At 30.1% G+C, this 22,810-nt stretch overlaps 3 protein-coding genes across 5 annotated transcripts; 1 reads left to right on the forward strand and 2 right to left on the reverse strand.

The window, feature by feature from the left end:
* Window positions 1-502: 502 nt before the first annotated feature.
* LOC111006530 (uncharacterized) lies at window positions 503-7,064 on the reverse strand. Of its 3 annotated transcripts, XM_022278527.2 has the most exons (4): window positions 6,988-7,064; window positions 6,583-6,680; window positions 3,333-3,381; window positions 503-1,369 (listed from the first exon to the last, which is right to left on the reverse strand). In XM_022278527.2, the coding sequence occupies exon 4, from the start codon at window positions 1,336-1,338 to the stop codon at window positions 847-849; it is 492 nt and encodes a 163-aa protein (XP_022134219.1). In that variant the 5' UTR covers window positions 1,339-1,369; window positions 3,333-3,381; window positions 6,583-6,680; window positions 6,988-7,064; the 3' UTR covers window positions 503-846. The 3 variants fall into 3 exon arrangements, with proteins under 3 accessions (XP_022134219.1, XP_022134220.1, XP_087979328.1); XM_022278528.2 differs by lacking the exon at window positions 3,333-3,381; XM_088123202.1 differs by lacking the exon at window positions 6,988-7,064 and having other exon boundaries at window positions 6,583-6,918.
* Window positions 7,065-13,723: 6,659 nt separating this feature from the next.
* On the reverse strand, window positions 13,724-16,083 carry LOC111006177 (cinnamoyl-CoA reductase-like SNL6). The gene is made up of 5 exons (XM_022277946.2): window positions 15,687-16,083; window positions 15,315-15,478; window positions 15,002-15,205; window positions 14,318-14,471; window positions 13,724-14,223 (listed from the first exon to the last, which is right to left on the reverse strand). The coding sequence occupies exons 1-5, from the start codon at window positions 15,937-15,939 to the stop codon at window positions 13,907-13,909; spliced, it is 1,092 nt and encodes a 363-aa protein (XP_022133638.1). The 5' UTR covers window positions 15,940-16,083; the 3' UTR covers window positions 13,724-13,906.
* A 4,182-nt stretch (window positions 16,084-20,265) lies between these two features.
* LOC111006156 (proteasome assembly chaperone-like protein) lies at window positions 20,266-22,591 on the forward strand. Its single transcript, XM_022277925.2, has 7 exons — window positions 20,266-20,485; window positions 21,043-21,090; window positions 21,221-21,267; window positions 21,693-21,759; window positions 21,826-21,869; window positions 22,217-22,274; window positions 22,351-22,591. Exons 1-7 carry the CDS (start codon window positions 20,426-20,428, stop codon window positions 22,399-22,401), a joined length of 375 nt encoding a protein of 124 aa, XP_022133617.1. The 5' UTR covers window positions 20,266-20,425; the 3' UTR covers window positions 22,402-22,591.
* Window positions 22,592-22,810: the final 219 nt, after the last annotated feature.

Below are 22,810 nucleotides of genomic sequence, written 5' to 3' on the forward strand. Positions count from 1 at the left end.
ACAAGGAAATATAAATAGTTGCTAGATGTTTAGAATTCTTTATAAGATTAGATACGAGAGCGTTATTAAATGAACCCGTAACTTTGTCATTTCCAAAATTTATACACAATTCTGAAAATGAAAATGAAAAACGATCAAGAAAATAAACAATTACCAAATACTTAATTGAAAATGATAAACAAAAACGTTACGAAACAAAACACGGCCTTAGCGGTTATGATTCCTACCCGTCGAAGTCTTTAATCAACACGCCAACTCGGGGAAAAGCCAAGGTGTATTCACATGGATCCCCCAATATTTGAATCCATGGATTGAAGGATGAGACCAATTTGGAGCGAAAGGGAAGGGAATATGCTCATCACATCATCAAATCTCTTCAAATAAGAAAAAAACCCGATACACATTCTAACCTCACCACATCCCTCACTTTTCTTTTCTTTTTTTTTTTCCAAAATTAAATTTGCAGTGGTTGTTTGGTTTCCAAAAAGAAGGAAGACAAAGAAGAAAATAAAATGAGAATTAAATTATTTAGTTTAGAAGTAAAGGGCAGAAAAGGAAGTTATTGCTGTGAATACATAGTGGATCTGCAGAGATGGTATTCAGTTGAGGATCTTACTATTCCATTCCCAGCTGCCAAATAGAAATTCATGTCCCCTCATTAATTAACCCAAATCTTCTCCTCCATCACTTCTAATTTCACTATTAGGGAAACCTTTTTTTTTTTAATTTAATTTAATTTCTCTAAACTCAATGATAAATTGAGAGGCTAAGTAGATACAATAATATAATACTAAATTAATGATTGATCTAATTTGGAACTTTACAAATTAGTGGCTTAAATTTGGGCTAATTGAGACTTGAATTCCCAGTGAAGGAAACTCTTCCAAAACCCAATTGACCAACCTGATACAATTGCAACCATATTCTCTCTGCTTCAAATCTCGCACTCAAATTCCCTGTCTCTGCTTGTTCGCCGCCGAACGCCGGCGAAATTTCCGGCATTTTTTCATCCCTGTTCGCCGGAGTGCCACCTGTGTTTGCCGCAGGGCCGCCGTCGACTTCCCCTCTCCGGCGGAGGGATTTCATCTTCCACTTCTTCCTGGCGTGCTGCAGGGTCCTCCGGCCGACCATCCACGGCAGTTTGACCAGAGCCAGAGCCAGGAAGCTGACCACAGAGCAGGGGCAGCAGCAGACGGCGACGCAGTCGGCGATCAAGCCGGCGGTGCACGACCGGCAATGCTTGCCGGAGCAGTCGATTAGATCGGCGCCGTCGTCCACGGCGAATCTGCGCCGCCGCGTGGGTCTCGCCGGCGAAGGGCGAGATGGGTTTTGTTCCATTTTGATTTTTGTTCCGATTCAGAGGCTGCAACTGCAAGAGAATTAGGAGGAAGAAAATGGGGAGTGAAAATTGAATACTCTGAAATTGAATATCAATGTATTGTTCATTTATCAGTTTGTTTGGAATTTGGAGTTTGGGGAGTCATATAAATTCCCTTGGAAATTTTCTGGATTTATGACCTTATTATTTATAAGTATAGGAAATGAAAACTTTCTCTCTCTCATTTAATACACTTTTGTTCATTATATGAATGAGAATGACTGTGTATTTGCATGAAGAGAGAGATTTTCTAAAAGTGAGTTGGGGTGAAAAGCATTTTTGGTTTAACCTAAAGGACTTCCAAAAGTGTTTTCACTTACACTACTTCTATATATAAAAATTAAAATAATAATAATAATAAAAAAAACACATTCCAAACTTGCTATAAGTTAAAATAGGTTGCAGATTACCAATTTAGTCCTTATACTACATGGGCTTACATTCAAATTGGTCTTTATGAATTTTTCTTACTTTTGAAATTATAGAAATTAAATTGAAAATATATAAATCCAAATCATAAGGAATAAATAACGTAATTAAGTTTTACTATAACTAAATAAAAACAAAATTATACTCAAATATCATGAACTAGTTGGGGGTACCGGTAATATCTTTAAAAATTGGAGGTTATAAAATAAATAAATTTAACCAAAATGGAAGAGGGTGTGGAAGGGAAGAAAAAATGGAATTGGATTGGGTGAGTAAAAGGAGAGAGTTTCCATTTTTGGAAAGCGTGGCAGCGCGTGAGAGATTTACGAAAGATGCCGTTTTGGGATAAAATAAAACAGACTTTGGGATCCCAGCGCGTGGGTTAATACATTTTTACATGCATTCTTTTAACAACAAATTAGAGGTACCGTTTGAATTTAGACGTCAATTACCATTGATAAGTTAGCACAAGACACGCTAAAAACTAAAAACTAAAAACTAGAGGTTAAAATATTACTTTGGTCCTTGTATTTTCAGCATCGATTAATTTTAGTTTTCGTATTTTGAAAATATTCATTTTAGTATCTGTATTTTAAAAATGTTCATTTTTGTCCATGAACTTGTAAAAAGTGATAATTTAGTCCCTATTTATTTTTCTTTAACACAAATTTTACATCTAACAGAAATTATTTAGTATAAAGTAATGTTTACAATTTAAGAAATATATTAATTTTGTTGCCGTATTGAAATTGTGATTAAAAATAAAATTAAGGGACAAAATGGACCAAAATGAACACTTTGGAAATACAGTGACTAAAACGAACCTTTTGAAAATATAGGGACAAAAAATGAACCAAAGTTGAAAAGTTCAGGGACCAAACTAATACTTTAACCAAAACTAAATTACAAAATTATCTACAAACCAAATAATAAATCACACGAAGTTGTCAACATCAACATAACTTAACCGTAAATAAAATTTACTCTAACTACCGAGCAATAGAGTGTTCAAACTCGACGTCAAAATGAATCCAATATAGTTATAAAAAAAAAAAGAAAAAAGCAATAGCACCTACAAAAAAACAATCATGTTAAATTAAAAGAACATCCATAATCGCTAACAAAGTTGAAGACAAATGGATGGCGAACAAAGAAAGGACATCAATTTTACTCAACTTAGTACAAGGTAAAAAAGTAACTAAAGTTCTTTCCTATAGATATATATATCTATATAGGTATTTTTGGTAAAACGATTTATAAATTCTGAAAATAGTTTAAAGTTATTAAGTAAATGAGTCACTTATGTATGGACCTAATAGTGTAATAGATAAATGAATATAGTTCCTTTTTCTTTGTTTCTAGAGTTTGTTAGTAGCAAATGATGTTATATATCCTAGTACTTCTAAAATATATATATATATATATATATATATATATATATATATTTTTACTCCATAGTATATAAGAGTAAATAAATTTGAAGCATTAGATCAAAATTACCAAATCTTTGTTAAAGAAAGCTCACCAATTCAAAGAAAGAGGCCCCATATGTATGATCTTCTTTTTCCCCAACACTTGAATAGGAAAAAGATAGAGAGAGAAATGAAAATGAGTAAAAGGATAATATGGGTATTAATTGGAAATTGAAGAAGTGAAATGTGGTGACCACATTAAAACCAAAGCAAGGAAAAAAAAAATTATTAATAACAAATTTCCATGAATGAAAAAGGTGGGCTATGAAATGGGGAATGTGAGTGAGACCACACACTTCACATCAGAGCCTAAGTTTATGAAAAATATTCCTCCTTTTGTTATTTAGTAAATATAATTATTACTTCATGTCTCATTCCTATTTTTGCTTTCTTACCTACTTTTTAGGTCCCATACTTTGATTCCTAAAAATTTATATCACTTTTTTATGTAATAATTTAGTTATTTAGCTCTTGAGATTAAAAATTTGAGAAAATTATATAGATAACATTAAATATACATAAAGTTTAAAATTTTACAAAAATAACATCATTCAAATCAAAGTCAACAATTATGCTATATTTGAAAAAAGAAAAAAGACAATTGTGACATTTTTTATAATATATATTAATTTTATGGTAAATATTAGTTTAGGTGTTTAGGTATTTTTTTAAAAATTTTTATTTTAGTCCCTATTATTTAAAGAGTTTTAGAATGTTGAAATTAGCTAAGGATAGACTTAGATAACATGATGAAGTAAATAGGCGAAAAATTTAGGAAAGGAATTAAAAAACGGTAAGAAATTTTGAAATTTATACCAATTTCTTATAAAATTGGAAGAATTAGAAATTTTCCTCCCTAACCTGACATTTTTCCTCCTATAAATTTAAAGCAATTTATTAAGAGAGAGATTGAATAGTTGTTTGAAAGTAGCGTTTTAATAAAGAAGTTTTCTATTACAAGTTCTTTAAAAGAAAATTTAAGAGCAAAAAATGACATATTTGTTCTTAAAAACATGTTCTAACCAAACTAGTTGGAATTGGACGACGTATATTTCATTATATTTTTCTTATAAAAATATTAATGACAGAGAGATTTAAAATGTTGATGAATATATTTTTTTTAAGCTAGATTATATTGATGGGACATATATTCCTTTATTTATGAATCAGAGTTATTACCTAACTTAATGGCTTTCACATATTGATGTAATTGGAACCTGACAGATTATACTATGAAGTCAAGTGCCACCCCAAAACCTTTTCTATACCTAACAAATTTTCTAAAATTTGTACTTGGAAAAAAAACTATTCTTTTTTAATTTATTTTTCTTTTATGGCTTTACAAAATGCACTAAACTAAGCTTTAATTTGTGGTCGTTCGGATTATTAAACCCTAAAATAGGCAACAAAACAATAAAAGAGAAAGGAAAAAAAAAGGACATGGCCATGTGTTTTTGAAGATGAGGTAAATAACATGGCATTAAAGTGTATGATTTGTCTGTTATGGGCAGCAAAGAAACAAAGCAAAAATTGAACAATAATAATAGAAGAAGGATGCTCTTATTCACATGCCATGATTTTTATTTTTATGGGGTCAAACTCCATGACTAGGATACCCCAACAACATGCCCCACCAAAATTTATATTTCTTTTGTCTTTAAATTAATAATATTATCTTTTTTTTTTTAATATTACTCCCCTGCCCATCAACTAACATATAGTTTAATATTTGATTAAACTATGCTGAGAATATCTCTAGGATTCAGAAAAATAAAGCTATTTATTTATTTCTAAGATGATAGAATAATATTAGTATTAATCAACTTTGCTTAAGGATCTTGAAAGAGTGAAATGAAAAATTATATATATGAAAGATATTTAAAGTAAAGAGGGGAGAGGCAATTTATAAATAAAACGAAAAAGTACTATGCTTTTGATTTGTTATATCATCCTTGGAAATATAATCCTGCCATATATATATATATAATTAAAAAAAAATTGAGCTACCAGTCAATAGTAGGGAGAGTAATTTGAAAAATAATTTTTAAATTATATATTTGGCGACCTCCACGATAATTTGACTGAGATTATTGTTTCCATGTTAGGGATGACATTAAAAAGGGTATTTAGCAAATGTTTCTTATTTTTTTTCATATTTTAAATTTTTAGAAAATATAAGTGGTTGGTAATTATTCCTATTTTTTTATTTTTTATTTTTTATCCATTCATTCTAAAACAATAAAAAAGCAAACTTCTTATTCTCATTCCCAATTTTTTCCAAAACATAATTTTATCATTATAGTAAATATTAAAAAAATATATATATATATATATAATTTTTTTTAATATTTAATTTTTAAAAAGTATTGTTCATATAAAAATTAATTTTATTTAAAATTTTAGAGAACCTAAAATAATCGCAATTCCAATTATGTTTATTATAAAAAGAGGGAAAACAAACGCAAATGTTACCCAATAAAGCCCAAAATACTTTCAAATGATTTCTCCCTATTTTAATGTTTTTTCTCCCTAGTTTGAATCTGATCCAATATTTTCATTAGGAATTTTTTAGTGTGTATATATATTTCAAAATATTATTCGAGGAAGTTAGAATCTATGACTTTTATTGGAAGTAGGATTTTTTTTTTCTTTTAACTGGAGGTATGATTTCTTAATTGCCATAAAATTATATAGTCATAGTATGAAACATAAAAACTATATACAATTAAATTTATTTAGTTCAAACCATTAGCAGAATTAATTTTCCGATTTCATAAACTACACATAACTTCACTCACAAAATAAGTTTAAGTCTCAAAATGGTTTTCGAAATTAAACAAATGAACTTAGCTCAGCTCACGATCATGACCAAAAGATCGTGAGTTCAAATCCCCACCCCCATATATTTGTATTTATTATTATGGATAAATAAAAAAAAGGGTTCCAAAAGTCTATGAATGAAGTTGTTTATTAGATAGTAAATACCAAAAGTAGAGAAAAATAAGAAAATAAATGATTTAATAAGTCAAAATATAGGGAAAAAAGGATAAAGAAATTAATCCGATGGCCATAATTTCTAGAGTGGTTTCCAACATCCAAACAATATCACAATTAATTCAAAAAATGCAGAAAAAACAGAAATAATCTTACAATTTGAATTGCATTTGCTATTCAAATTATAATAAACATCAGAAACACAGACCACAGAGATGAGAGCAGAAATCACATCCGAATATTAAAGAAAAAAGGAAAAAGAGAAACCCAAGAATTAAATTAAAAGAAAGCGAGAACGAACGAACTCACCGGAAAACAGAGGAATGCGACGTCGTTCCAGATCAACTGTTGCGATGACTATGAGTAGTAGTTCTTCTTCTTCTTCTTGGGAGTGATTTTTTAACTTTCTGAATATAATTCAGAGGTTCTTATAAACTCAGTGATTTAAGTAATATATGGAGAGATGTGGAATGTGGTGCGAGGAAGTGAGAATAATATATTAAATAAATGCGTGAGCATTTCTTGGATTTATAAAAAAAAAAAAAACGATGGGATTATAATATAATATGGCGAGGCATGCATTAAAAAACTGGTGGATTCATGGAGAGATCAGAGAGAGAATTAAAAAAATGGAGAGGGAAGAAGAAGAAGAAGAAGAAGAAGAAATTAAAATTAAAATTAAAATTAAAGGCATCTTTGGGGTTTGATGAGTACCGATGGCAGTTGACAGCGAATATTGGGAACTGCTTCTCCCCTTCAAAAACAGTTTCACTTTCACTTTTCTCCTTTTTAAATGCCACGCACACTTTTGCACTAATATTTATATCAAGTCCTCAATCTTTTCAAATTTTCAATTTTGTACTTCCTCTCAAGTTGGAGTTGCTAAGATGTACAAACATAGCCTTAGATTGATTAAGGAGGAGAGTACTTATAATATATACGTGAAAACAATGATCTCCTTTAATATGAGCATTTTTTGTGAAACAAAAAACAAAACAAACAATATTATAAGATACTTAGAGTATCATTTTCCTTAATACTCTAACTAATTATCAGTCTTTCTTTTTTTTGTCTCCCATGTTCCTCAAATATAGAATTTGATGGATAAAATTATGAGTCTCATCAATCATACCTGTTGATGCAGAAATTTGGTCTCCTCACATTCTGCCAAATTCGCATTAAAGACCAGCTCTTGTCGCACCAATCTTCAAGAATAAAAAGGATCGACGAGACCTGCAAAATAGTATTAAAGACCGGTGTGGCTCTTGCCACACAGGCTTGGTGGAGTAGTTGAGTATAAAATATATAAAATGTAGAGTGTTGTGAGCATAGGTTTGACTTACTTCCCTATTTATAGAAGTTGAATCCTGATCTCTAGGATGGTGATCGTTCAAACTAATTATAAAACGTATTTGCACGTCACATTACTATTATTTTCTTGTCAATGAGTTTTAACATTTTGTAATAGTAAGAATGTGAGGGATGGAATAATTTTCTTTTAAAAGATTAGAGACTAAATGAAATTTAAAAATTTCAAAAGAATTAGGAGTTAAATTATATATTTAACAAATAAATTATATAATAAAATAATGTGTCTGTATATTTTAGTGTGCATGGCTCATGGTGTTGCACTCGGAGGGGACGCCGCGGCACGTGCACCCACATCCAACCGACTCCTTGCTTTTTGAACCACTTTTTTTCTTACTCAATTTTGTACGTCAGATTTTGTTAATTAATAATTTGTCTGGAGATTTTCATACTAATATTTAACTATTAAATTTATATTAAGATGCTCATTGTCAAAATTAAAAAAGTATCAATAAAATATCAATATCGATGTAAGAACTAAAATAAAGTATACCAGTATACCATAGAGTTATGCAACGGTTGGTATTTGTTAGTTATAATTTTGTGTGCTTATATGAGACCCGTAAGAGGATAACTTTTTTTTTCTTTCATTTTTAATCTCAACAATTGTGAGGTGGAGGTATAGGATTAAATCATCGATCTTCACTTCGTTATGCTCGTATTAATTATAAGATACCTAACGAATATTCGAAATCACAACTTTTTGATCGAAAATATAAGTGTTAAAATCAATTGATAGGTTGACATGAAATGAAATAATTGGACTTCGATATGTTCAAAGAAATTAGGGAACAAACATATGCCCAATTTGTTGGAGATATGATGTCTCCGGCATCTATGTTTTTTAATTTAGAGTTTTAAATTAATGATGTTAAACTTAAACCATATTCAAATAATTTGAATGATTCAATAATGAATTCTTAAAATTACAGGTGTGGTATTTTGTTATATGTTTTAATTTATTTTATACATTATGAATAAATTATCTAATATTTAATTATCGAATTCTTTTATTACCTCAATGTTATGTTTCTCATTACTAAGGAAAGAAACTTTTCTTAATTCATACTAAAAATTTATCTTATGGAAAAAATTGTGAAAGAGTGGAAGAAATTTTAGAATTTTACCATTCAATCTATTCATTTTGTTGTATTTCTTTGTCACCATTTTCGAGAACATGTCAACATAGAAATAATGATTAGGAAAGTCATTAGAATTGACCAAAAATTTTCTCTAATAATAATAATCTGCAAATGAAAAATAAGTCAAACAATTTGATAAACAATTTTATTTCCTTTTTCTTCTTCCATAAATAGGTTTTGTTTATTTCTCTCTTATTTTTTTATTGTCTAAATTACAAATTTTAAGAGTATACGTTTTTTTTCCTTTTGAAAAGTGATAACTTTTCAACATATATAATCTTTATTTTCATTTTGTTTTCACATTTTTTTCCAATATATATATAAACATACTTTTTCCACTAATTTATTTGGAATACGATTTCTCCCCTAACTCATCATTAGCACTTTTCTAGTATTTCGATATTTGATAATAACTTCCTTTTATCTATACCTCTTTTAAGCTTTTTTTTTTTTTTACAATATACCTTTAAAAAGATATTTTTTATCCACTTCTAAAATTTTATATTCTAATAAATAATAGAAGAAAATATTTTTTAAACCTATAAAAAAATGCTATCAAAATACTTTATTTCATTTAATCGGCAAAAAATAAAAAAAAATAAAAAACAACCTTATGAAAGCGATTCCTAAAATTTCTTAAAAATTAGATTGGAATAAAAACAAAGCAAATTGTCCTTTGATGAATACGATCATTCACGAGACAATATGGTATAATTGGTGTATAATAATTGTACTTTTCTTTTGGTTGAAATGTGAAGTCAAATATATCATTTCATTTCAATCGTAACCTAACGCCAATCCGATCGTTAAATTATATATCTTTAATCCTTGAATCTCATGTGATTGAACGAAAGAAATCAACCAAAATAAAATATGAAGAGTGACAACATATATGCAATGTGGTATTATGAAGGGACAAGCCCAACATGAGTGTGATTAAATAACACAAAACAATGACACAACATTTCCTATTCTATCATTTTATTTCTAATCTATATCGAATTTAACTTTGGACCCATATTGTTCATTATATTGGTTAGGTTAAACGACATGCTTGTCAAAAATTTGTTCGATTTAATTAAGATATTTTTCTACATTTGAACGAAGGAATGTGGAAGTATTTGACGTTATTCATTAAATTAAAATGAATCAATATAATTAATATAGGTGAAACTTAGCTCCTTGATAATTCATTCTAAAAATGAAAGAGAATTCAAGTTTTGTCCCTAAAAACGATCACTTCGGTGTCGGTATTTTTTACAATTTAGTAAGGGTTATAATATATATATATATATATATATATTTAATATTAGTTTGCACTTTTTTTTATCATTTCTCTATCTACATTAATTTTAAAATTGAAATATCATGTCAATGCGAACCTAGTTCAGCGGTAATTGATATACATCTTCAATCAAGATTTGTGAGTTCGATCTCCCACCTTATATTTTTTCTAAAAATAATTGAAATATTATTTTTAAATGTTAAACCTTTAATAATATTTGAATTTCAAATGCTACACTAAATACACACACGTAAATGATATTATATGAACATTTTTTTTTTGACTCCTAATTCATATGAACATTATTTTATTTGAATGGGCATAATAGGAAATAATTTTTTCTTCTTAATCCCCATCCAAAACATTAATTCTAATTAACACTAGGCACAAAAATTTATATAATTATGAATAAGATGATTAATGTATAATGATTTCTATTCAATATTATTTTTATCCCTCAAATTACTCTATAGTCAATTCATCACGTGCACCAATCGTAAATACTAGACCTATAATATGTCATAATTAACTTAAGATTATGATTAATAAATATCGGCGATATCATTGTAATTATAATACATTACAAAAACATGAAGGAAAAGGACTTAGAGAGGGAATACGTTTCAAATAATTAACCCCACTAATCTACTCCACGAGAATGTAAGCACAAATCCGAGAAAAAGAACCCAAGAAACATAAAGGCAAGCTGGACTTGGAAGTATAATCTAATTCTAAATTTGCCCCACACCTAAAGGGCAGGCCCCTAAGATTTTGGCATGCAACAACATATAATAATGTAACATATACAATAATTTTATTTTGGTTCTTCTTATTTATAAGCATTAAATTCAGCCCACCAATTATAGTTAAGGCCATTCCTAGAAGTTTGGTTGGTATAATTTTTTACAAATCAATTGTAATGTAACCAACGTGGATTGGATTGTTATATATATATATATATATCTCGACGTGTTATAGTTTTTTTTAGTTCAACAATTGTATGAGCAAGAGATTGGGCCATTAAATTTTGGGCATCGACTGTTTGAAAAATTTAAAAGCTTTTTGGTTAATATTTTACCGTGAAAAAATGTTCAAGATTGACAAAATAACTCTCATGCAGTTCCTCAAAATTGCATCTCACATCCGAAAAAAAAACTTTATTTTATCTCTTGATCGATTAGCCTTAAACTCAAATGGCACGTATTTCTCCTCTTTAAAATTTCAGCGTAGAAACCATAATATCAATTTTTTTCCTTCTAGTACTATGACGTGAGCTCTTAATATAATTATGGATACACCCTATAAATGTCCACGAACTAATTTTCTATTTAAATTTTGACCAATTTTACCTTTTAATTTTTTTAATTTTATGATTCAAACTCTACAATTCTAACAAAAGAGAAAAGTTTAGAAAAAGAATTGAAGCAATTAGGTACTAAAACACCTAGTAGTAAAGCATTAATGAAAAATAAATGAATAATAATTACTGAGTATGAGTTTATATAGAAAGAGATTTAGTTGTCAAAACACAAATTATTGATCCTCTCATCTCTTGGGTTATTTTTTTCTTATTAATTAGAGGGAGTAGTTATCTTTCAACTCAATCATCACACTATATAGTTAAAGTTATATATATATCTTCAAAACTAATTTCAACTTATAATATACTTTTCATATTCCAATTATATTAATATGTTTGATATTCTTCTCTAGAATTTTGAATTTTGTACATTTAATTAAGTGACCTACCCCCAATGAAGAAGATGAATATAGCTTCTTGTGCAATTGTCAAAGAATAATTAAGGGTTTTCAAAATTCTTTCTAGCAACTACCACCTGAGATTTGAAAGGAAATTGTTGGGAGAGACTATAACGATCTAGCTTGAGATTGCTGTATAAATGCGTAAATAATTGTTGTCAACTTTGCTTTTAGAAAAATGGACTGCAAAGTGAAGTAAACTACTGTTTGGTGAATTTTAATTTTAAACATAAAAGTTTAGGTTTTAGTATTTGATAAATTGATATTAAATTGTTGTGATTTAGCTAATCAACAAAATATATATATATATATATATATATATATATATATATTTTGTTAAAAGTTTAGGAAAAATAAAGTAGAATTACTTAAATGCGTTTTTAAAAAGTAATTTTAGAAGCACTTATATTAATCAATCCTACCTAGTTTAATCGAGGGAATCCTTCATGGGTTAAAAAATATAATTTGTAGACTTATTTGATAACCCTTCATTTTTAGTTTTCTATTTTTGAAAATTATATTGTTTTGCTCACAAATTTTTTTTATTTGTTAATAACATTTCTTAAAAACAAATTTAACTTTTAGCCGAATTTAAAAAGAAAAAAAAAACAACAAATTAGAACTTTTTTAAAACAATTTTTTTTTTTTTAAATTTTGGTTTAGATTTAGAAATAAATGCAAGGTAAATAAATACATAGATAGTAAAGCAGAAAAACAAAAACAGATTTTTGTCAGAAGTATTGGATTTCTGGAAATCTAATCTCAGAAGAGGCCTATGACCAAAATTTTCTAATCAACATAATAGAGAAAAATGAGTTTGCCAAATTATTATATAATCAATTTTCCTAAAAAAACAATTAAAATTATTTCATAATCAATTTGAAACGGTCTCGTATCACTAAGTTAAATTCTACGGAGAATTGAAGGAAAATTGTCATCTTGAAGAGACTGTCCTTATGTTAAATTCTACTCCACCTACCACATGCTTCAATCAAGACTTAGAGGAGAAAAAAAATATATATTACCTTCTTTTTAAACAGTAAATCAAAACTCTTAATTTATTATTTATGTTGTACCAAACCAATCAACATTTATTCAATAAATATGTTATAATATTATTTGGTTAACTGTGATTAAAAATTTAACTTGAAAATTTTTAAAGACTATAGATAACATAGTGTAATCATCAAAGTTTATAAGGACTAAATTTGCAATTTTCCCTTAAAATTTTATTTCTAATTTTTAGAATAAAAATTCAAGTAAAACTGTTGAATTATTTTCCGAACTATGTTAGTCTTTTTAGCTTGTTTTTTTTTTACTCTCACTAGTGACTTTTTTTCTACAACAACTTAAAGTTGAGTGTCTTTTTTCTTTTTCTTTAAATGACTTGTCTTTTTTCTTAGGGGTTAATTTAATTAAGCCTACACACTTAATTAATTTAGCAGATTACAGTGATGTAAGTGTAGAGTAGTTATTTAATAATTAAGACTTTGCACGATATAGCTTATGGCTCATTGATTGACAACTCTTTCAAAGTCCGTTATTAATTAATTTACAAATAATTTTATTTTTCTTTCCTTCACGATATTTTTTTTTTCAATAATTTCCTTGACATTTAGTGGCACCAATCATATTGTATTAATTACACATTAATATTTTCTCTAGACACTTCTTTTTTTCGTTCTTTTTACTTGGCATTTAGGTCATTGATAGCCCTTTGTTTATATATATATATATATATATATATATATATATATATTTAAATAATACTTTCTTATTTTGGTCTTTGTATTTTTTATTTTAATTTATTTTAGTCCCTATATTTTTTGGTAATTTTTAAAAGTGACTATTTTGTAACATCAACAATAAAGTCGATTAAAAAAAAAACAATCAAGAATACGGGATTAGAAGTTTGCACCCTCTTCAATATAAACAAAGTATTAAAAAAAGTACACATTTTACTTTCTAAATCAATAAAGCTTAGAAGCTCATTTCTATGATATACTATTGTTGACTTATATTATATTTGATTTGATGAATAAGTAGATCTCACTAATATATTTATTTCTTTATTTTTTTCTTAAAGAAATATACTTTCATTTAAACAAGTACGCGGAAGGTCAGTTCTAGACATCAGATGAGAGAGCTTCTTATTTGACAATTGAAATGGAATTGATGAGTGTGTTGGAGGGGTTGTTTGGAGCATGGTGGTGACGGGGACGGCCATCTCCGCCGCCAACTTCTCCGCCTCACCGACCGTCGAGATCACCCGATCAAAGCAAATGTATCTGCCGGAAGCATTCTCCTTCATCCCTTCATAGACACAGACATGAGCCTTGGCCAATTTGGTCACCTCCACTGTTGCTAGCACACCATTTGCGTACATCTCTCGAGCTCCTAATGGAGAAGGATTTTGATTTTAGTATGAAAGTTGGTTCTTGATAAATGGATATGAATGATAAAGTTTGTTGTTTTGGTGTTGAATTTCTACCTTTGAGATAAGCCATGGTTGGAGTTGAATTTCTGCGATGAAAGTTGGGACCAGTTATGAGAGCAGAACAGATGGTGGCCAGTTTTAGGCCACTTTCTTGTGCCATTCTCCATGCTACTTTTTCAGATTTCAGCTTCCCCAATGCATACCATAGCTGCACAATCCATTTACCAAACTTTCTTTGTTAGAAACCCATCAACATAAAATTTCTCCCAAATTTTTGTAGTTTATTTCAATTTTACTTTGTAAAATGTTAAAATTAACTACATGCGTCAAGAGTATTTTGCATAATTTAACCTTATCCCAACTTGGTAGGTAAATTTTTGGGTTTCGTAAATAGCTTCGGATTCAAATTTTTGTAATATTATTTTGATCTAATTTTGTGTTTAAAATGTTAAGGGCAATGGTATATCAAATACTCCAAGTATCTATATAATGATATAATATTGTCTACTTTAAGTATAATCTCATGACTTTGCTTTTGCTTTTGGTTTCACCTGAAAGATATCATATCAATGAAAATAATTGTCGGTATTTATATATCATAGATCATGCTCGTCTCTAACTAACGTGAGACTTTGTTTGAATTCACCTCATACACCCAACGTCAAAATTAAAGCCATCAAGTGTTTGATTGAGTTTCATAATGGTTTGAGCAATAGAAGAGGAAGAAAAGGGGCTGACCTTTTTGTCTTGGCAGAGCTGTAAACTGCTCCAGCAGCCATGGTCAACGACTCTTGAGGTTTCACTTTCACTTTCACCGGCTTGATCCTGCCAGATGCAAGCCAGGAGAGAAGATGTAAGCACACAATTTCGTACAGTTTCTGTTCTAGTGCACGCCTCCATCACATTCTCAGTGGTCTTCATTTCCACTTCGCTCATAATTTTCTGTCCAAATCCCCAAATCTCTGTTTAGAAAACTTGAAAAGAATCTTGACAATGAAATAGCAATGCCTACAGATTCAAAGCTATATTATGCGATTGAAAAGAAACTCACCGTGTAACCAGAAAGACCAGAAGGATCGATGGAGGAAGAGGTGTGGAAAACGCCACGACAGCCATCGAATGCTTCCACTAAGCTCTCTACATCTGTAAGCTTCGCAGCAACCACCGTCACGTCATGGCGGTTGCTCATCGTCTCTTCCAATTTGCTCACATCCTCTGCAATTCAGGGCTTCGATTAGTGATCGATTTTTTCATGATAAGCTCGATTAATCATTTATTCACAAAACAAGGAATCGGAGTTTTAGCAATTGAAATCTCTCCCTACCGGACTCAATCGAATGTCATTTATGAAGATTCATCGAATACGTAACTTCATATTCGAAATTGAAGTTAAAATTGAAGATTTGAAGCTTCGATTACTTACCAGGATTATCAACAATGACTCGAACAGAGTATCCGTGAAGCAAGAGTTCGTTGACGAGGGCGGCGCCTAGAAAGGAAGCGCCGCTAGTTACACACACGATCTTCTCCTCGGCGTCGTCGATAGGCTTCGATTTGAGGTTTCTATATTCGTCGCCGTCCTTCCTCCTCTGGATGCCGCCGCACGCGACGAGCTTGCGGCGGAGCTGCTCCAACTCCAACACCAAGGTCTCTTCAGCCCGAAAAACAACACCCATTTCTCCGAGTACACTGAAAATCTAGAGAGAGAGAGAGAGAGAGAGAGAGAGAGATAGAAAGAGAGAATTGGAGCTGGAAAATTTGTTCGTGGTCGTTGGCTGCGTTGGATCTTCCCTTTTTTTATAACAGAGCTAACGGAACACTGAGGAGAAAAATAGAGAAAAAAAAAAGAATAAATAAATTTTGGGTGCGTTCAAATTAGACTGCGGAAGAATAATAATATAATTTATAGTCGCCGGAAATATCCGCGTCGGCTTCCATAACCTCATTTTCGGAGAAAGTACACAAAAGAAGGGATTTAAGAGTGAGTTTTTAATTTATTTTTTTCCCTTTTTAGTCACGTGCGTTTTTAAATTCATTGACATCAAAGGTCGAAATGTGACTTTCTCGATAGAAATATAGTTAAAATATAAGTGATTGTCAAAACTAAGGTGGTAAGTTCCATCCTCACCTCAAACCTCACCTCAAACGAGGGATATTATTATTAGAAAAAAAATATTTAAATTAATAAATAATTATTTCCTCACCTCAAACGAGGGATATTATTATTAGAAAAAAAATATTTAAATTAATAAATAATTATTTCACTCTTCTAAATAAGTTAAAAATATTAATATTAATTTTATGTCTATATAAGTGATATTTTATTAATATTTTTTATTTTGTCGATTTTTTTTACAATACTGTGGAAATGTCGATTATATTGATATCAAATTCATAAATATATGAAAATGTCAATAGAAATGTCGACATATCCAATGTGCATTTAATACCTTATTTGACATGATTTGATATTTTTCTTATGTTATAAAAAGGTCGATGAAATATATAAAAAAATACATATCATCAAAATATCACTAATTTGGACCTAATATTTTCTTAATGTGAATTATAAGTTTATTTTAAAATGGTAAAATATATAACTTTACAATTTTTTAGTTCATGTCTCTCAACATTTAATTTTATTTTATGATCACAGAAAATTTTATTTTCTATGATCCATTCATATTTTCACTAAATTTAGTATGTTGATAATTGTTTTAACAAGTATATATTATTAAAAAATAATCACATGAGAGCTATTAATTAATTGGTTATTGTGTAGCCAAGGAAATGTTTAGAGATTGTTTTCAAAATAGATTTTCTATTTTCTAAAGTAAAATTTTTATGAAAATGTATTTGGATAATTTTTATTTTAGAAATTTTTTTCCTACTGCAGTCAGACAAATGATATATATAAAACTACTCTTTCAAAATTATGATTTAATTATGAAACATAATATAATTAAAAAAATGATATTTCATTATAATATTGATATACTCCATTTTCTAACTTGGTCTTTAAAGTAAAAAAAAAAAAAATTATATATATATTTATTTTAGTTTCTCAAGTCTTCATATTCAATCCTTAGCATTAGAATTCAAGGTAGCATTAGTAAAAAACTAATATAATTTAATCTATTGTTATTTAACATTTAAACGAGTCCATTAGTCAAAGAAGATTAAAGAAAATGTAACCTCTCTCAAAATTTTAAAAGGTAGAAAACAAAGAGTTATGATGTAAAGGTAAGATGGCTTACCTTGACTTGTTGTCCTTTTCCTTATATATGGAGAGCGGGCAAGTCGAGTGAGGTAGGATGGATAACCCATTGAGGGTGCGGGGACTCCTCCTGAGTGCATTCTATCTTCTTTCTAGCTATCGCTGAGTGGTGCGACAACGTATGAGGTGCGCGTTCATGACACCATTTTGACAGTACCCCAAACCGTGTTGGGAGCGTCTGTTGGGTGCCTCTATCCAATATGCTTATTGTCCTTCTTTCAGTGCACTCGGCGTTGCCTCGATGTGCTCCCCTCACCCACTTTGCAAGTGGAGAAGGATAACGACGTGTTCCCAAGAGGTAACTCCACTTGGCACCGCGTGGTTTCCCCTCAACAAACTTGATTCTAAAACTTGAGGAAATAGTGAAATCAATGTAGTTAATTAGTCACAAATGTCTGTTTTTATGCCCTAGCTATGACCTATGGGCATTTTTTGTGGTTGGATGAAGTGATTTTTGTGTGATTACTAGTTTATGGTCATGTTTGGATGTATTTTCAAGATTAAATTTGGTAACTTTTATGGTTTGATTTGGAGCATTTAATTAGTTTAATTTTGTGTGATTTATTGATTGATTAGTTAATAAATTTTTTAATTTTAATTTAAAGGAGGTATGGATCTTACTATATTTATTTAAAATGAAGATTTTGAGGTTGTCTCATTTCATTCCGACCAAGTAAAAGTTGTTCCCAATGGGTAGTTAGTTGAGCACCAACCCAAAAATAAAATGCAGAAAGAAGGCTAGTTTTTCAAATATAATTTAAACTTCAGCCAATCGACTTTGTGGCACATTCAATGGTCATACCAAGTTTTATTGACTAACTCAAGCCAAATTTCAAACCTCATGTCATTATTAAAAATTCTTTCTTTTTTTTTTTTAAGAACATTCTACTTCAAGAAAATAAATAAATGTATGTCGTGATTGTTGAGCTATTACATTGTACCAAATCTAAAATTAAATTTTTTTTTTTTAGTTCAGGTAGGGATTTGAACTGTACTTTCGGCTTTTTAGTTGATGATACATGTCTTAACCAATTGAGTTATATTTAGGTCGGTAAAATTGGAATAATGTTGATAATTAAGTTTATTTTGGTTGGTATTTTTTTCTCTACAAATATCAAAATTACAAAATTAAGTATATTTATTCATTTTACATGTTCCTTAACTTTTACTTATTTTATTTTAGTCTTTAAATCTTTAAATGCTATTTTTAATCTCTGAGTTTTCCATAAAAAATTGTTTTAGATTTAATTAATTTTTTTGTGGATGATTAAAGTTTGATTTATTTCATAATATGATAGCTAGCTACCACGTTTGGCTTTTTAATATATTTGAGCACATAAATATTGATTGATTAAGTAAATATTTAAACAAAGAATAGATTTAAACCATATTTATTAGATTTTTTTTTAATAAAATACGTAGGGGAGATTCGAACTCATAACTTATACCAATTATCGGTGCACTAAGTTGATATAAAATATTGATTGATTGAACAAATATTAAAAAAATATATTTATACCATATCTACGCTAAATAGTATTAAGAAAAACTCACACATACGTCAGGTTTTGGAATTAAGATAAAATATTTAAAATTTAGATATAAAAAATAATTAATATAAGTTCAAGGTCTAAGATAAACTCAAGTTACCACGAAAGTTTTTATGAGGTGACAAAAGAAATTTGACTTAATTTCTCAAATTCAATATTTGTTAATTGAATAGAAAGGTAAAGAGATTTTCAAATTTTTATTCATGAAAATTTAAAACACATGCTATAAATTTATTTAACAATTAACAACTTAAATGTAAATGCATACATGTAGCCAAGGCAAGTATAACGAATATATATTTCAAACTAAAAAATTTAATAGTCAAAATTTAATTTAAATTTGAGGTTTAAGTTTTGTTTTAACAAATTCAAAGTCCTTGTCATTGGTCCACAAAAATGAAACAAACCCATGAGGGTGGTTTTACTATAAGAATACACACTAAAATGAAAAACAATTGGGGGATAATTGACTTCATCAGCTTGACTTGGAAAAAAATGTTTGATATTATTTTTCATTTACTATTTAAAGTAAGTAATTTATTAAAAGTAATGTGGAATTCTAATTACTTAATTACTTATTTGTCCCTATTTGATGAGCTCCTCGCCATTCTTGAGGAGTCAAATTTGTCATTTCTTTGGATTGTTCACGGTTAATTGTTGAATCAGATTCTCCCTACGCAATCTTTCTTATTGTAGCGATTCAGAGTATTTGGAAGAAGAACATATCGGATTTGAATTTATGAAATCAAGACGAGATCTTGCATTTTCCATTCGTGCAACTTCCTACATGTCCATCATGGTCAAAACAAACTAGCTAATTCTCAATTGAATTTTGGTCTTCGGTTTTGCAATTTCTTTTCATACTGCGTTCCAGAGGGCCTCGTTTCAAAAAAATACGCCGTCTGGAGGCTTTACTGGGACTAACTAGTAAAAGGCCCAAAACCGGAAACGATCTTAAAAACCAATCGCGGTCCGGTAAAAAATCTCAATATCGTATTCGTTTAGAAGAAAAACAAAAATTGCGTTTTCATTATGGTCTTACAGAACGACAATTACTTAAATATGTTCGTATCGCCGTAAAAGCCAAAGGATCAACCGCCGACCTATAATCTTAGAAAAGAAAAAAGTTTAAAAAAAAATTTATTTATAAAGATAAAATTATAATGCCAACATGCGAAGAAAGAAGATCAAACCAAAATCATAGTGGATTATTGAAAATTTTCCCATTGACCCGACTCTAAACGACTTTGATTCTACAAATGTTAGTGGGCGAGGCCTACTTGATTTGCTGATTTAGTTGACCCGAGTCTAAACGACTTTGATTCTACTTCCCCCATGGAAATCTCGGGTACCCGCTTTCCCGTTTCCCACAAGCAGGTCTCAATCGAGATTAAGGTAATTTTTTTATTTTACTTGCCCCCGATTGAAATAACCCATCCTCCACGCCCCCCGAACGAATTCGGGATTTCTGTTTCGTGATTTTTCCTGTAGAAACGTAGTTCTGATTCTTAAGGGTTCTTATGAAGGATTCGAGTTTGCCCACAACCTGTTTGATTTAATGCCGCTGCTATTTTTATTTGCTTTTATTAAACGGATTGGTGAATCACGGGCGGGAAGCTTGAATTTGGATTAATAGAAACGAATTTTAAAGTGGGGTTCGGTGATTTGAAAGTTAAATGGATAATTTGTTCGCTTTTTGGTGAATTCAAGTTATGAATATGCAGAATGTGTACCGAAAATAAATGGCTTTTTTGGAAAAAGTAACTCTCGTATTAACCATTTGAAGAAATGCTTCATTCTGCATTCTGGCTGAACTAATAGTTCTCCCTCTGGCTAGTTGCCTTTCATCTATGCGGTTATATGATTTGGGGAATTCCATTGCCTATGTTCTAGTTCCAGGCACTTTACTATCCATCTGGCAGTGACCTCATTCGTACATTTTGTGCTTGCAGGGAATCAAAACGGATATAGTCATTTGTCGTCACGATGATCACTATCTTGTCAGTAAAGGAGTTTGGTTTTTATTATTGCTAGTAGTACATATGTTTTTGTTGGGGACGATGGGGAAATGGGGTTTCTGGTAACTAGAAGTGTGTTATTTCATCTCTGATGTTTGAAACTGATTGTAAGGTTATCGCAACTCAAATTGGAGCAATGGGGACAATGCTGCAAGCCAGGTGAGCAATTACCGGTCGTTACTGCAAAGCAGAGTGATTTTTTGTGATCAAACTGCCCCCAATTAAGATCACAACTATTACAACTTCATAGACTTAAAATATACAATCCCTATGGCTAAATAATGTTTACTTTCCTTGAAATCAAAACTTAACTACTCAAGTTCTTCAAACCCATGATATATGCTTAACACCATGATACATGACTTGTTTCCTTAGAATATAATGGTTCCAATATCATCATAATTCATAAAAGGCCTTTTTTTTTTCCTTTTAGCGATCATCTGCAAGAAACCTACATAATGGCTTTAGAACTTTGAGATTCATAGGCACAAATAAAACATTGCAATAAAGGCTAAAATATAGGATTTTGTTATTTGATTGTTCTATATTAGAAGCTTCTTACATCTATATGTTTTAATTCCCAGGAAGGAGGAAGGGATGGCAATGCAGCCAACCTTCTCAGTTTCGACCGTTTTTGGCAAAAGAGATGAGGTAAGTCAGCTGCGTTTTAGTAGTTTGTTACTGAATACTGCTGTGACTGATACATGGAATATGCAGCCGATGCTGGTCGCATGTGCCCGCCAGTTGATCGAACAAATCAGGTAAACCTTTCAATTCAACATTGTGGAAGCTTACAGTTAGGATTCTTCACCTACGCCTTCCGGACATCTGACTTCTTGTGTGTGCGTGCATGCCCTCTTTGAATCTTTTGAAAGTGGATAATCTATCTGACTATGAAAGTAGTAATTACTTGTAAAAGTTTGGGATCTTGACTTTTTGGGTTCCTTATGATGGATAGGATACTTTCCATATTTGGTGTTTTTGAGCCTGTTTGATTTTTGTTGAACGGCTTGAGTATTCGAAGCTCAGAACATTTTACATCCCATCAAGATAACAATATTCGAATAACATTGCTGAATTTTTATTTTTTTTTTCTGTGTATTTGCAGTTTGTCAGGTTCCTACAAGCCATTACTAATCTCTCTTGGCCTCAAAGACCATTCTGTGGTAATTACTCAATTATATATTTCCCTGCTTTCGGGAGTTGAGCTGAGTTTAAAATGGATTGTTTTATGTTTTGCAGGAGACGATGAAAGGCATTGTTTCTGCTGTGTCTGAGAATCGACTTTGGTAAACTTTTGCCTTGGAAACCCCCGTTTGTTCTTATTTAGTGAGGAATACATATTTAGATTTCTACTTGCTTTATATGATGTTGCACATGTACTGTATTCCACTGTGGCTGGAACTGGATAGTGGAATGGAGGGAGTGAGAAATGGAGAGAGAAGAGTTTATATCTAAATAAAAATATAAAGATTTTTTTTTATATGTTTGCATTACTAAAAAATAGTATAAAATTAATTTCTATGAATAAAAATTCACTATTAGCCTTTTGCATCTCAACAGTAGTTGGAAAGTGTTATCTCTACCCCTCACCAACGTCTATTAACCTCTCTTGACCTCAATCACAGTCTTGATTTTGGGCAAAATATCCTTTTGGTCCAAGTTTGTGCACCGATAGCAATCAACGATGGGTAAAAGTGGA

This window comes from Momordica charantia (assembly GCF_013281855.1).
Source record: "Momordica charantia cultivar OHB3-1 chromosome 4 unlocalized genomic scaffold, Mcharantia_2.0 BLBB01000004.1, whole genome shotgun sequence".
Classification (NCBI taxonomy): Eukaryota; Viridiplantae; Streptophyta; class Magnoliopsida; order Cucurbitales; family Cucurbitaceae; genus Momordica; species Momordica charantia.

What these genes read in the sequence shown, in the direction of transcription:
- LOC111006530 (XM_022278528.2), bottom strand. Translation starts at nt 1,338, where the DNA reads ATGGAACAAAACCCATCTCGCCCTTCGCCGGCGAGACCCACGCGGCGG.
- LOC111006177 (XM_022277946.2), bottom strand. Translation starts at nt 15,939, where the DNA reads ATGGGTGTTGTTTTTCGGGCTGAAGAGACCTTGGTGTTGGAGTTGGAG. An exon ending in CTGGTCTTTCTGGTTACACG is followed by an intron (nt 15,206 to 15,314) that starts GTGAGTTTCTTT and finishes GGATTTGGACAG; the next exon opens with AAAATTATGAGCGAAGTGGA. An exon ending in AGCTCTGCCAAGACAAAAAG is followed by an intron (nt 14,472 to 15,001) that starts GTCAGCCCCTTT and finishes TGGATTGTGCAG; the next exon opens with CTATGGTATGCATTGGGGAA.
- LOC111006156 (XM_022277925.2), top strand. Translation starts at nt 20,426, where the DNA reads ATGGAAATCTCGGGTACCCGCTTTCCCGTTTCCCACAAGCAGGTCTCA. An exon ending in AGGTCTCAATCGAGATTAAG is followed by an intron (nt 20,486 to 21,042) that starts GTAATTTTTTTA and finishes TTGTGCTTGCAG; the next exon opens with GGAATCAAAACGGATATAGT. An exon ending in CAGTTGATCGAACAAATCAG is followed by an intron (nt 21,870 to 22,216) that starts GTAAACCTTTCA and finishes GTGTATTTGCAG; the next exon opens with TTTGTCAGGTTCCTACAAGC.